At 38.8% G+C, this 16,032-nt stretch overlaps 1 protein-coding gene across 5 annotated transcripts in view; it reads right to left on the minus strand.

The window, feature by feature from the left end:
- Positions 1-16,032, minus strand: part of BANP (BTG3 associated nuclear protein) — a 144,551-nt gene that overhangs the window by 50,310 nt on the left and 78,209 nt on the right. For 3 of the 5 annotated variants that reach the window (XM_086758109.1, XM_086758107.1, XM_086758111.1), the window contains exons 10-11: positions 15,212-15,283; positions 13,084-13,128 (exon numbers count right to left, since the gene is read on the minus strand). In XM_086758109.1, coding sequence (XP_086614235.1) covers positions 13,084-13,128; positions 15,212-15,283 — 117 coding nt within the window. The remainder of the gene's footprint in view (positions 1-13,083; positions 13,129-15,211; positions 15,284-16,032) is intronic. The other 2 variants (XM_086758110.1, XM_086758112.1) reach the window with 1 other exon arrangement.

Here is a 16,032-nt window from a genome sequence, read left to right on the forward strand (position 1 = left end):
CTTGACCAAAGCTCGGGCAGCAGTGACTTCGCTAACGGTCCCCTACAGCGTGACTGCGCGCTGAGAAGCGCTACGGGAGACGGGAGACGCATCAACGCGCTCGTGCTGCTGCTGCTGCTGGCAGCCAGATCAAGAGCAGCAATGCTGGCCATTCGGTCAACTGTTTTGCAACATTCTAGGAATTCTTTTATTGCTCTGTTAAGCTTTGCTGCAAATTTTCATCAGAGCTTTTGACAAAAACAAGTGATAGAGAGTTACTGTATGGTGAGAAGGGCATTTAAAGTTTTGTGGTATTTAACTGCAGCTTCTAGCAGTGTTGAGAGCTCCTAAAGGTGTGTTGTTACTGTTAAAGACATATATACAGAAAAGTACGGCCCGATTCCAACTTCAGATGTTCTGACTTTGTAAGGGTGTCATTCGTTTTTCATTAGCCGAGTCCATCTCCATCTACACTATCATCAGGGAGACAACATTCTGCTCTTCTGCAGGTCAGTGGTTGATTTTTTTAAAACATCAAGTTTGACAGTAGTCTCCAGATACATTCCACTTTCCTCCCACAATAATGAAAAATATACTATTCAATGTATGGAAAACGAAAGCATCTGTGTGTCTTCTATAAAGTAACTCCAGAAAGTCACAGATACTGGTAAACCAAGACTTGCATTCTTCAAAGCAAGTGATCCAAATTAAATTTTCCCAAAGGAAAGGAGCATTTCTAATGAAGACATTTGCAGCTGATATACCTAATAAAAAGCTCTTATACAATGATATTTCCTAAAAGAAGAGAAGAAAGTGCCCTCTGAACAGTTTTATCTACCCATTTCCAGGTCAGTCACTCAGAAACCTGGATTTCCTCAGCTACTACTTATCTACTCCAGAGAGTGTGCATGGACTCAAATGAGAATCATCTCAATTTGGAAAACCTCCACAGAAGAAGGAGCATCTGTTCCTTGTGTTTGGACCTTTTAAGTATATACTTACATAAACGGTCATGCAATACACTCGTGAAACTCATGAGTGATTTTTTGTTGTTGTCAAGAGTGAGAGAACTAAATGGACTCCAAGTAATGGTAAAACTGTTAGCATCGCTTGGAAAAGAACTAGGCCAATGACAAATGGTTTTGACAGTTCCATTCCCATTATGCAAGTCTAAGTCATATTTTGTTTAATTCAGAACAGATGATTCACTGATCACTCCTTTCTTCAGGTTTCAGATAGCATCTCTCTGACATATCACCGTCAACAATGAAAAATACACACCAATAAGTCCAATCATTTGGTATTTTACCACATGCCTTTGAAGATCAGCCTCCTGTTCTCTGGTAGTGCACACAGGCAGAACAGTCCTTCCTTTAGGAGACCTGCAACCTGGCCTCACACCAAAGTGCAACCCGTTAGCACGTGGCTGTGCGAGACATACACATGGTGAATATCACGGGCAACAATTTTATCTTCACCTCTGACTTTCGGCAAACCTCTGTATGCAACACTTCTGTTCTCTATACTTACAATCCTCTTCTACCATCTGACAAGGTCTTTTTTGTATATTGACCTACTATAAAACAAACTTATCTTGATGGAAAACATCACCCCACCAAAGTCAACAACATAAGTCACAGTGCCGCTGTTGAAACAACTTCATTCATTTCACAGAGCATGGCCTCTGGTTTGGTTTTCACATACCTTTCTCCTCTCTACATGGACATCTCATTTGTTCATATTCACAGCAGAGCAGATGTCCTGTTCTTGAACTACATTCTTCCTACTGCTATTTACACAAGATGCTGTAACACCTGCCTTCTGCTAAAAGAAAAAAAATCAAAACTCAAAAATCTCACAACACAGTTCTGGAATTCTGAAGTACTGACCGGTATTTTTTCACTGCTAGCTGTTACATCTACTTATCGATTGGCACCACTGACATTCTGCCTCTGACCGAATTTGATGCATTACAGCAACTTCTGCAACCCTGAGCGTTTCCACCAGTGAAACCCACGACCTTAGTCTCGGAGTCAACGCTGCAGTACCAACTCAGAAGCAAAACAGCGAGTCTTAGAAACCACACACGAACCAAGTGAAGATGGGCTGGATTTGAGGACGGCACTACTGTGGGACGGAGATACCTCATTTTCAGTGTCATTATGAGCCACCTGTAACAAAACAGTTAACTAATAAATCACACTAACGTGATAAATAACTTCATTCCAATACTTCCTCGCGGTGAACTCTGTAACACTTCTGCTGTTTAACACAAAAATTTAGCAACATTCCAGAAGCATGGAATGACATATTTCAGGAATAAAAATAGTTGTAAAAAAAAAAAAAATGAAGCAATTTATAAAACAGATTCATTCATTCATAGTTCAACCCTGGTAGGAGCCCAGAGTTTCGATCAAAGAAAAAGAATATCTGCGTGTAAAGCAGCACTGCTTTTTGCTTCCAGACCAGGCAGGAACTGATAGCTCTAGCTGAATAATTGATGGAGCCAGTATAGAAAAATTAATCCCAGCAGACTGGATCAAATAAAACGAAGCAAGTTTATAATTTAAAGTACTTATTCCACAAAGAAGAATTTTGTTCACAGAACACCAAAAGAAATGGCTAAGGCAATCTAGAGTGAATGATTTTCCAAACAGACTTTCCAAATGTTACTCACAGCGATAAAGAGATGTACTTTGAATAAAGTGAATATAGCACAGCTAATTAAAATAGCATCCGAGATCAGAACTGGAAATTGTCTGTTGATGTGGGATTTCAATACCTAAAATAAGCAAGAAAGCGGTCATCTTGTTTGTTTTTTTTTTTTTAATTTATATGCTTGAAATAAACACATATTAACTATTAAAATACACACTGAACTATATGGCATCCTGTATAGTTTCTTCCAAGTCAACATACAAATCACAAAATTATGTTCTTTGATAACCCTTCTGAAATATTTTAAGGATTCTGGAAAACTGGACTACAAATATCTGAACTACGGAAAGGACTAAATCCATAAACAACAGACATAAACGTCAACCAGCTGGTGAAATCTCACTATATTTAATATTAATCTTGTTAAAACCCAGAAAACTCAGTGTAAATCACACAGGTTTTCTCTAAAAAGATAATCTCATTCTTAATTTGCAATTGAGCCACTGGGGTTTAATTTTCAGAAGGGATAGCTTTTGTGATCAAACTTGGCAAGAAGCAATTGCTTTAACGGAGAGGACACAAAAAAGGGGAGCCGTTTTCCACCTCCACATATTTAACTAGTCACAAAAGATCTCCGAAGTCACGACCACCGTTTGTGAAATATCACAAAATCCCATTGATCGCTTAACCTGGTCAGACAATACGGAAATCCGGAAACAGATTTAAGTCGTCAAGATTTATTGTTGCGCTTAACAGAGTGGAAAGATTAACTGTGTTAACAGCCTGAACTCTACACTTGCCATTTAGTAACCTGACACACGTCCACATGCACGCACTTGTTATGTTTTTCATCAGGATGGAACGGGATCGCTCCACGCTGAAGAGCTCAGCAGTCACCCGGGACTGGCAGCAGCAAGCAAGTAGCTGGGATCCAGCGAAGGATGTCAGCATCATAACAGAGCCAGCACCAACCCACCACGGGCACTGGCAGCCCAATTGTACCAACCATTCCCAAAATCCACCCTGGGTTGGAATTTGGAAGTGGGACAGTGATTTCTGAACACACACAAGAGGCACCCCTAATGTTTAAAATAACTGAGGATGGAAATATCAGAGCATACAAAGTGGAACGGCGATGGGATAAGGGCAAATCTGCAGCATAAAGACAGAGCTCATATCACATGATGAGAAAAATCATAAATGAAGAGCACTAAAAAAAATAAACAAAAAGAAATGATTTCTCTAGATTAGCACAGCAAGATAGCTTTGTGATGACTGCTATTCTACAAGCAGAGATTTTTATTACCAAAATCTCTAATAAGAGACAGCTTAGACCTATGCCTTCTATGAAGGTGGAGAAAATTATTTTTCCTTATATTTAAAAGATTATCACTTCATATCTCATCTCTTCTTATTAAGTTTACAGCAATATTAAAACAAGATTTGGGTGAATAAAGAACATAATATACTCCAAAATAGAGAACATATTCTTTGGAGCATTATAAATGCTCCTGTCTGCTTGAATGGAATTTTAATGGAACAACCCACCCTCTTAGGAGAAAAATAAAAAAAGATGACAGAAAATATTATCCTTTTCCAAAGCCTTCATTAAACAGCCTTGCTTTACAACTATCACAGCTCACTCGAGGGACCCTGTGGCTCAGGGACTGTATCAGAGAAAGTACCTACAAGAGATGAACAAATCACCTTTATTAGTTCTTTCCACCAGTCAGAACATTTTCACACATGGAAACAATTTGGAAAAAAAAATCCTAATACATATCAATATTAAAATAACGGCTGACTTTAACGTACCTGTGTACATTTCACTACTTTAGATCAGCAAGCCAAAGAAAAAGAAGCGAGTTTGTGATGTGAGAACGGTAACAGCGCAGGGCTCCGCAGGTCATTAAGAGACATTGTATTGGGAACCGGGACTTCTGAACAGAAGACAAAAATAGTTGTGTGACATAATGTCTAAATCCTGAGAAGCGCTAGGGAAAAACTCTATGTTTAAAACACAGACATTATATTATGTGCTTACAGCCAAGTATCTGCTGGAATTTACTCTTTGCTCCCAAAACAAATCTTTACCTGCGTCACTGAAACGAAGCATGAAGGCAGGGTCAGATTTCAGGCCTCTGTTATTAACGGGAAGCTATTTCTTTATTGTCACACTTTGCCAAAAGCTGAAGTGACCAAAAAAATGCCATAAATATGAGATTTTGCTGCCAGAGACCTTGTTTACTTTGCCTTCAGCAGAGATTTTTTTTTTTTTTTTTAGTATATAAAGGTAGGCTGGGTCCCAAATTAGAAAAGAAAAAAAAAACCCAGGAAAAAACACTGTGTGGCTGTTCATGTATGATAATTAACGATAATTAGTAAATGGGGAAAAACCTTCTCAAACAAGTTCATTTGCAAGGCAACTGCAAACTTTCTTACAGGTTCTCTCTCAGGTGCTACAATCAGATCCTGGACGAGACAAAGCATTGCCACAACAAAAGTAAAGGCGTCGCAGCCACAGCTGCCCACAAGAGAAGGTCAAGGACTTCACATAAAAAAGCAGAGCAAACGCCCGGAGATCACCACCACCAAGTGGTGATGAGGAATTCTAAAGAAAGTCGAGCGTTTTTCAAGAACCGTTATGGACTGAAGACACTTCTTTCACCAAACGGTAAAACAAAAATGGCTTTTAGGTCTCAGACCAGCACTCTGGACCCGATGAGCATTAGCGAGCTTCAGTGGAGACAGGGAGCAGACGTGCCCATGACTTCCTAAGCTCACATTTTACACCAGGTGCTGAACTGCAGATTAATAACAACAATTAATGACCTTTGATAGACTACAACATAGAAATATCTACACACCAAGCTCTAAGTACACCAAAACAACTCAGTATTTGCTTTATCTCCAAAGTAGCAACTCCTTTCTTCCACTCCTGATAAACTTAGTTAAGGATGTTTTTTTCTTCCTCGTTTCCTTCCTTTCCCACACGTAAAGTCTATTTCCATACATTTATCTGAAAAGCACCACAAAAGACTCTTTCCACCCTCTCTTACGTTTAGATGGAAACCACCAGGCATCAGGTCAGCTCCTTTGTGCATTAAGGATACAAACGTGTAACAGTCACTGCTTCTGCCACCCCTCACTTACACAAACACCTTGCCTTTTATTTCATCAGAGAAGAAAATTCAAAAACACATGCTAATTTTGCAAAGAGTCTTTTAAAAAGTCCCTGCTCAAGGTTGATAAAAAGCAACCAAGTTAACCCAGCACTCAACATCAGCAACCGGCCAATGAAAGATTCTTCTCAGTAGCTGGAGACAGCACAAAGAATGTAAATTCCAAGCGATTATTTTTTCTCAGCAGCATGGCCTTTAGATAGCTATTTTGAGTTAAGTATTGGAAAGACTGGGAAACGGTGCCACTACTACTGACTACAACCAACCAAAAACCCCTAAAAAGCACAGCTGTACATTTTTTCGCATTCACCAGGGCAAGGACTTGATTTGTCTGTTCTTCCACCGATTTCGTGTAAACTTAAATTACACATGGCAATGAGCAGAGGCTCTGGAAGGCCCTGTTGAGCACTCTGAAAATGGAGAAATATTCATCCATGATGATGAATGAAACAATGTGGGATTTCAAGAGGACTAAGCTGCTTCAAGGGCGTGCCAACGTACACCTGCTACATCTTGGAACAGAAAATGCAGTAATAAACATTTGTTAGATACTGTTCTTGGTGACGTATCAGACGTGGACACCACTGGTTTTCTCCATCAAGTAAAGCAGTACCTTCTGGCACAAAACAGCACAGAAAGAAAACTAAATGGAGCCAGTTTGTAAACGAAACTTAGGAGTCTTCAGGGATGTGATACCATTGATTCTGATACAAAAGATTTTTTTTACTGCCTTCCCAGCAGCGCGCACCATTAGTAACAGCACCACGGAAAGAAAAACAACTGACATCTCAAGAAGAAGGAGAAGGAGACTTGCATGAATAGTAGCAAGCAGGTATCCTTTTTTGTACCCTGCTCAGAATTTGCCAGGGTAATCTCTCCCACTCACAAATGTTAGTTTAAGAAAAGAATTACAATACACCTTTAAGCCCTAAAAAAGTGAAGAAATTACCGGATGTGGTCAGGTCAATGCAGTGAAACTCTTACCAAAATAAAAATAATTTTAAAAGACTCCTGCCTTTTTTCTTTACTTTAAATCTAAAAAGAATTTTAAAAGAAAGCTTATTAGTCACTTGTTAAATTACAGAGGATTAAAAAATGTGCTAGCAAAATATTCAGGTTTTCCATTCTTCAAGAAAACTAAGAAAATATTTTACACATTTTGAAATTTAAAAGTGTTAAGAATAAAAGTTGAAGCTACTTTCCAGTTGTGGTGGCTTTGAGTATCTGCTACAACTTTCTGTACTGGTTAGTGAACTTAGTCATCCAGTCCCTCACTTCTGAAACTTCACATCATTAACCAGGACAGAAGCACAATCAGACGCAAAGAACCAGTACTTATTCCCTTTGCTGTTAAAAACAAGCTGTCCAAGAGAGCTGAAAGGCAGAAGGATCCCCCAGATCAGTGGCACAGACATGGAAAGAAAGGGCTTGCCACCATAACAGCATCAGAATTTAAGTCTTAACAAAACAATACCGAATCCCAGAATTTGCAACATCGGTGTTTTTCAAAAACGTTAAGTCACTTACAGAGCAAGGCCTGCTGACTTTCAGTGAGCTTCTACATCACTCATCATCTCCCCTGAAAGTGGATAAATTACCTTACGTAGTAAAAAAAACATTTTAAATCAAATACCAGCATTAGTTTTGCATTCTGTAACCACAGAGAATGTATTTTCCCATCAATATCTCTGAAGCCGTAGATCCCCTTCTGTGTTTTTTTTCCTACTTTGGTGACTGCCACTGAAGGACCGTACTTTCCCCTCATATCGGGTAGAAGGATTTTGTTGCTTTGTTGTCAAACATAATAACCTGCAGTAAACCATTTGTACAGGTGTGTTTCAGGAACCTCACACAGAATGGCGACGGGGACGCTGGAGATCCGTGCTGTCCTACTGGGCAGCGTCTTACTCTGCTTTACAGTTACAAAGAAGGTGCAAGCCTTCTACAAATGCATTTTAAATTCTGCAGTTAAGCTACACCTAACATAGTTTATTATAGCTATGTTTTCAGTTATCCATAGTTAACACAAGTTTTACTGGTTTTCTTACAATATTCATTTTTCTACAGATATTTTGTATGTTACTGATCACCTAAGTAATAGGGTTTTTTCCTCAAGTTTTTTTTTTTTAAGTCCATATAACTTTTTAAGTTTTAATACACTTAACTGCTTCAAAAATAAGTTTCTCAATTTAAATTTCTTAAAATACTTTCTCTAGCAAACTAAGTTTTCAGAACTGAAAAGTCTGGTGAATGCTTTTGATTATCTACTTTGAGGAACAGTCAAAGTGGAGAACACCTCTTCTACGGAATGCCAAATAGAAGAGTGTACATGCAGAAAAGGACTATCTTAAAGAAACAAAAAAAAGGAACTTTGTAATTAAAATGCTCACTTAAGTGAGCTTAAAAAACTTAAGTATTTTAAGCAATCTTACTTCATCTATAAATACATTGTGTTTCTAGGTGACATTCGCATAAAGCACATTTAGTTGTAAAACTATTCTTGGTTTTGTTCCTAAAAATAGAGCAGACCTGCAAGACTTCAGTACAGCCTATTACCGAAGAACTATCAGTTAGAAATATACACTTAAGTTTTTTCCAAAACCGTATCAGCAGTTTTTAAGTTCCAGCTGCACTATATTGGGTTTTTAATTTTGTTGTTTTTCTTCTAACAACCCTGTTTGTTTCTCCGCGCGTATTATTCAAAGCAGATGTGCTGAAACAAGAAAAAGCCTTTTCAATCTACTACAGCAGCTGGCGCAGGAGTTCAGGTCGTCTTCCTTCCTCTCGTTTGCACCCAGGCACACGCGCGTGCACACACAGCCCCTATGCCAGCAACGCATGCAGAAAGACTCACGCTGCGAACGCGTCTCTGTCCCCACGGAACGACAGTTTACAAGGCTGATGTCGGAGCAGCACATCTCTTGCACTTCAAATTTCCTCCTCATTTCTTCAAGCTTTCACCAAAAGGAACTGACAATCATCTTACTACTACTGCCCTCTACTGCTTAAAAATTAGAGACAGGAAAAAAAAACACCTACATCGTATTAATTCTTGACTGAGGAACTGGAATGAACAATTCTAGTATTTTTAAATCTAGAACTTTTTAATTAGATGACTTATACAAAAATTAAGAACTGTTTTGGATAACGTATCATTATTGAAGTAGTTAACATCAATAGAACCTGCATCTATTCCAAAGGCTTAGGAAAGGCAATTAAAATGCATATTCAGAAAATATATTCAAGTTTCTTTCCCAATAAAATGCCATCTGCAAAAATGCATAACAGTTAACAGAAGTTGAGTTACTATGTCAACCCATTTTTGTCTGTGTAACTGAAAATCCTGTTGAGTTATGGATTAAATTGGACCTGAAAAAAATGTCATGCCCTGACGGAAAAGGAAGGTGTGAGTCCCTTAGTAATGATCAGGGGGTAAACAGAGATACAAACACTAGGTGTTAAAGAGTTGGTTTAGGAGTGTCCCACAGGTTTGCAAATACTTTCCTCCACAAACCAACCTATTTTCATTTTAGTTTGATCCAGACAAATAAGACTCACTGGATATTATGTGGAATTACTAGAACAGGGTTTTTTTTTTCCCCCTGAACATTTGCAACCATTCCCTTCTCCATTCCTCTAACAGGTTGCCTTCACTTGAGTCTACAGCAGAGCACAGAAACAGGACAGATGTTTCAAACACAGGTGATGAGGTCGTATCTGAGCCGCATTACAGGGTGTACTCTGTATTGAAAACAGATCTGAACGAGAGACATCAGACTCGTACTCCTCCTGAGGCCGTTAAAGACAAAACCCCCACTGATCTGTTTCTCACACACGTCTCTATTCTAACCCTTCAGGTCCAACCGCAGCCAGCTGCCACTTCGCAGCACTGAAGTCTGCTGTATTTTCTCCCTCACTACAGCAATTTTCCAAGAATATCTCTTCTGATCACAGATTCTATACTCTGATACGATCCTTATACACACGAGAATGCTCTTCTAAAGCTTACTTGGTGGGCTACCTCCACAGCCCTGCACCTGAACTCTCCCAGACCTCACAGCTGCCATAAAGCCCACAGCAGCAAGGTCAGAGTCAAAGCTGAGAAAAAGATAATGCAATCACTGCTCCATACAAATACCTCATTAAACAGCAGAAGAATGTGTTGCTAATGTGATCGCCTCTCTCTAGGTATATATAACTCAACAGTCATGGATGGGTCTCAGCACACCACTGATTACAAACTGATTTGGAAGAGACTGCCTACAGCAACATAAGATGCCAAGTTTCCTTCTAAAAAATGTAATGCAGCAGAAGCAACTCTGCGTATTTCGTACGCATGCTGCAGGAAGATTAATACTACACAAGCAATTTACACTGGCTAGCTTTTTTCTGCTAAACCTATCTTAGATGTTGTTTGTTCTGGATTCTTCTGCTTCGACCATACCTACAAACACTAAGTGAACTAAATGCTGCTACTGGTATTAATTTTTCACTCACTGAGTGAACAAATTGTCAGCTCTCCAGGAATATGCAAGATCATATTTTAGATTTTAAAATGCATTGACATTTTAGTTTAATAACTAAGGCTATTAGTTGAAGATCATATGTCTGGTGTCATTTTTAATTAATTTCTAAATTGGAGAAACACTGGCTATGAAGATGTACAAAACAGCATGTCTGAAATGCAGACTCAAGGAATGTCTAACTGCTGAAGTTGTCCTGTTCTACCTCTTTACACCCCATGTATTTCTGAACAGTGTGGCACCACATAGCATGTCTCATGCAGGACACACTGAACACCTCCTGGGATGCACAGCACTGAAGCTCACAGGAAGAAAAGGATGAGTTAGGGAGGGAGGAAGGCAGGTAATCAGAGGAAAGAAAGAGACAAATTAGAAAACTTCTGGTAATTCCTAAGATGCAAAGTCCAAAAAAATTCCCACTCATCCACAGCTTCAAGTGTTAGTTAATATGAAATCTAATTATTTTTGCAGTTTGGTATTTTTATTAAATGTGCACTGAAATATGAAACTTTCAGCTAATAGAACACATGTGTAGGTAGAGAGTGTTCTTTTTGGCCTGATTTCATTAGTTCCACGAGCAATGATGCCAGAAAAACAAGATTAAATTCAGTGCAACTACCAGGACAGACAATTCAAGAGGGGGGGAAAAGTTAAAAATCAACAACTGGCAGCATTCTGCAGAGAAGTTAGTATTTATTACTGGTGTTACGAGGCTTAAAACATATCTATCACCTTGGAAATTTTACTGACAGTTTCACAGCACATTTATGCCATTTTTTGCTTTAGTTCATATGAAGCTAACAACTTCATGCTTTGCAGTCCCAGCTTGTTGTAAACCCTTTACTTGTGATTCAGAGGGAAAGCCTGCATCAGGCGGTAGGACTAAACCTCAGCTCAGAGAGGACACCTAACATCTGGGAAGGGTACAGTAACACGTGGAAAACAGCAGCATGAGATGAATTCTCAACGGGAATACTTAGTAGTCGAGCTAAGATCTAATACCACTAATAAGTATATGTTTGTCAGCTAAGAATATTCAATAATTGAAGTCTCGAAAGTGCCCCATTAACAACTTCCCTTGTTATCAATACTCTTCAGTGTCCCCTGGCAGCACGCAGCAAAGTTCAAAACACAGAAGAAAAAGCCACTCTCCTGAAAAGTAATGGACAGGTGGGAAAACTACAGCAGTCTCTTTGATCACAGGTCATGTACAGACGATTGCAAGCTACTGGATTGTTATGACTGCCATTACCACTGAACCGTATCGTATGACACGTTTTTTGCTCTTATCCCACTGCAAGTGCCAAGGAAAATGTATTAGTTTCAACTTCCATCCTTAAACCACAAACACAGCTTAGTTTAACTCACTTTCCTTTGCAATTTTTATGAGCTAATAGCTCCAAAAATGGTCGCTTAACACAGATCAGCTGATGAGCAGAAGCCCGTTGAGCCACAGACCTCCCCTCTGCCCCCTCACATAACAGGCAAGGAGCTGTTGCAAGGCATCATGTGAGAGCTACTCATCCGCTCCAGTGCAAAACAGGCCCACGTGGCTCAAACTGCTCATGAAGGGCTCGAGATCTAATACAGAATGGAAATAAAAATCCCCTAAATATTTTTTTTTTTTGTCCACTGGAAAAACAGTTGAGCAGCAAATACTTTTGGAGGAGCTTGAGGGGACCTGTGAATTTGCACAGACGCCAGCTGAAGCGTGACAATGCCTGGCTGTTGATGCTCAAGAGACAGCAGTTCCTCTTCTGCACCAAAATGCAACTGAGTGCATGAAGAAAAAAAAAAACCCCAGCACTTCACCATTTGTTTTCAAGGAAAGTTTACAAGCAGGACCCAGAGTACAGTTAGTTTAAAAAACCCCCAAATCGGATACTAACCAGTTCAGAGTACTGGTAGCTTCTCAAGGCCTTTGAGTTCCAAGAACCTTCATGATGTGAGCCTTTTCAATTCAAGGCAGCATGCAAGTTCTAGACCCATGTCTCACAACTTATTAATATTCAACAGGAGCAAAAAAAAATTCATACCACATTTATTCAAGTGGTCTGGCTAGAAAGCTTCTTACAGGAATAGTTTTGTGCTGTGGGTATTTTAATATAGCTCAACATTTAGTAAAGTGTGTCTGAGATCAAATGTTAGCAATTCTGCTGACACCTGACATGGAAACGCTGCTAATTGAATCACTTATTGATTCATCACTCAAAGTAAAAGCTTATTTTTCTTACTTCACGTATACATAAGCACCTAATAAAGTAATCTTATCAAAAAGAACAAAAGCAGATGTGAAAGATCTGTTTCTCCCAAGACAGCCATAAAATGAAAAAATAGCTGCTTAAACCTCAGCAATGAATGTTCTTAGGTTTGCAAGGACTGCAGTCCACATCTGGCCACAGTGACAGTTAAAAACAGAGAAAAAAAAACCCATACTGTACACAATATAATCAATCCAGTTAGTGAATGTCAGAGTCAAGAGGCCAAAGACAAGAAGGTAAAAAACACAGGGATAACGTATCTCGCAGGAGTAATGAAATAAACTTGGTCAAATACTTTGAGTCCACCGACAAAATACTTAACTTACGTTTTAACATTTTGCAAGTTGTTTATTTAAACAGGAAGACCAGAACAGATTCTGATCTTTAAAACAGCCACTAATAATGCGAGATCATTCCAAGTGCAACACGAATTTTAAAGACCAAAGTAAAACGCTGTTTAAAACTCAGTTCTGTTCCTACCTGCCCATCCTGACCCACATGGACTTGATGTATCTGCAGGTTTCCCTGTAAAATAAGAGCATTGACAATAAACACAACTTTGGCATTTTAAAAGTTGCTCCGTCCTGGAAAAGGTCTGTTTCTCATCTCATTATTAAACAACTTCAATATTAAGGAAATCTATTAATTTAGGAAATTCTGCTGAGGGTTATTTTGGCAATCCAGCTACGATTCAATGGTCAGCACTTTAACCACAGAGGATAAACAGAATAAAAAGCAAGGAGGTTTTTCAGCACCAGCATGTTTTCCTTTTTGAAAGTTACTCTATAATGTACAGTATTTTCATGCAAAGTTTGTTTGTATGGCTTTTGAGGTAAGATTTTTTGGTTTTCCTTATTTATATAAAACTGCAAATTTAATTCACTCTTACTAAACTTGAATTAGCAGTGTAACACTTGCGCGTGTACTATTTGTTGTCATAAAGTTACTGCCTGTGTTAACAGATTTTTTTAATATATATAATTTTATCAAAATTCAATACCAAAGACAGACATAGTTCTATTACAGGAATTACATCTATTACAAAAAAATTCTCAGCAATGTAAAGTATTTTAAAGGAAACTGTAGCTACGAAGTCTCAAAAGGAAAGCAGTACTCCTACAAAGTGAAGTTTAGATTCACGTGTTCAGAGATGTCTTTTCAAAGGTACACTTAGATTAAGAAAAAACAGCTTCCCAGACAGAGATTTGCAGTGAAATAACACACTTTGAGGAAAAAATACCAATTCTTTGATTTGCATGTTTTCTGCGTTTTCTCTTACTGGCAGCACTTCCTCTTATTTGAAGCTGTGTACATTGTAATAAATTTAAAACCAGATGTTTTTATCTGTCACGGACAAATGTAATCCTTAAAAAGTCTTACATCTGGGAACTTCAGATGAAGCCAATGGACACCGGGGTGTGCTTGGACCTCAGGATCAATTACAACTGGTGTCTGCTGAATCATATTTTTTTTCAGTGGCTCTTTACCCAAGAACTGCTTCAGTTTTATTGTAGCACACTACACATTTCTTTAGACCCGGAATATTTTGATTCTTTCGCGTTTCTCTCCAGTCCTGACAAACTCTTCAAAGGAGACTGCCTTTAACTATAATATTTATACAATATTTACGATAATATTTATCCTACAGCAGCTCCCTGTGTTAACAGTATTCCTCTGCACCAAAAGTAGTTCTATCAGATGTGATTTAGGGTACTTTGGAAATGGATTAAACTAACCCACAAGCAGATATGCTTAACATTGAATAGAAAAACTACAGGGAAATCACACAGATTAGAACTGTAGTCTGCATTTATGTTTAACCTTATTTTGCTATTGCTTCTTCATGTAAACAAACTAAGTGCACAAGAAATCTAATGGCAGTCTTGGCAGTTAGGAGGCTCTACACATTCTTAATTAACCAACAAGAATACTCTGACTCGGGTAAATTCTGCTGGCTTTAATGGCTGTTTCGCCTAAGTGGGAAAGAGAAAAAGTCAAAATTGGAGGGTTCAGTATTGGACTTATCAGTTTCTTTTCTACTGTACTATTTTTATGGAAAAAAAAATTACAAAATGCAAGTACTGCAGTGCCACATTACCAGTAAATTCACTTCATTCTGCAATGTATTGTTAGTACACGGCATCTGAAACGTTCTCCAACTCCAGTTCAACAGTTCCCACAATTAAATACACTGAGTATTCTGAACACATTCAGTTCATAAATCTAACTCAAATAATTTCATTTCTCAATGGCAGTGCAAGCATCTAAGCCGGTTTGCTATAATATTCTAAGTACTGAACGTCCAACTGAGACCATCAGCCATACACAGCAATCATTACTGTAACACACACAGAGTGCTTTCTTGGCTGGTCAAGGGAAGGGAAAAAAAAAAAAAAAAAAAAGAAGTGACAAAACACAGAGACAGAAATATCATATTGTATTTACTCCCAGAAAGCACATTTCATGCCGGCTCCACCACGTGCTCTCACTTTCTACCCGCACTGGTCTCTGTAGAGCACCGTGGCAGATCTCAGAGGTACGGTTTCAGAATTAGGGCCCTAAGGTCCTGCCAACATCTGCTGCACGGGCACCCAAACGTTTGGCTCACCTCACTGTCCTGCGTGATTTGGACTTGCTCGCCTTGAGGAACCTGGGCTATGTGGAGATGGCCCTGTGGGATCCGCAACAAAAAAAAACACCAAGGAGCATCAGAAGAAAATTGTAACTAGAGGAAGAATCTATTACCTTGGATTCAATACATAGAAGCACAATGCTTATTCAATGAAAAATATTTAACTATCTTTAAAAAAATAAAATCCATGTTTCCACATCTTTTTATGCAAAGTATAAGCAGAGTGACTCTGAAGGAAGAATGGTTCATTTTCACATAAGAGGAAAGCAAATAGATGCAATAATAACATCTGTGTAATGCATTTCTCTATAGACAAAGTATCCGCACTTTTGACTGACAACTTGCTTTGGCAGATTCGCATTGTGCCTGAAACATTAATCCCATTCAAAGACCTTGGAAACTCAGTTCTTACAACAGATACACCAAGACTAACCACTCACTGAGAGTGAGGTTTGAAAAGGTATCTGTAAGTACGTGAGTATCTCTGTTCATTCACATGGTTGCGGTGCAGTACAGTACCATGCTAAAGACGCAAACTCTCTCAAACTGCTATGAACTGGCATGAAGTCATTCATTTGAATGCAGTTACACTGGTTTATGTTAGGGGAGAATCTTCCCTAGCAGTTTTAATAAAGTTAATGCTTTGTATTGCTGGCCATACCCACCACTTCAGAATGGTACCAAGCCTACCATTTGATAAAAACATGGATAAGAGTGGACGGAATTCCTCGTGCATCCTGACGAGCCCAGCAAAGTCTTTGCCAGTGTGATTTACCTGAAGGGAGATTGGATTCTAA

Source organism: Chlamydotis macqueenii, chromosome 13, assembly GCF_036417535.1.
Source record: "Chlamydotis macqueenii isolate bChlMac1 chromosome 13, bChlMac1.mat, whole genome shotgun sequence".
Classification (NCBI taxonomy): domain Eukaryota; kingdom Metazoa; phylum Chordata; class Aves; order Otidiformes; family Otididae; genus Chlamydotis; species Chlamydotis macqueenii.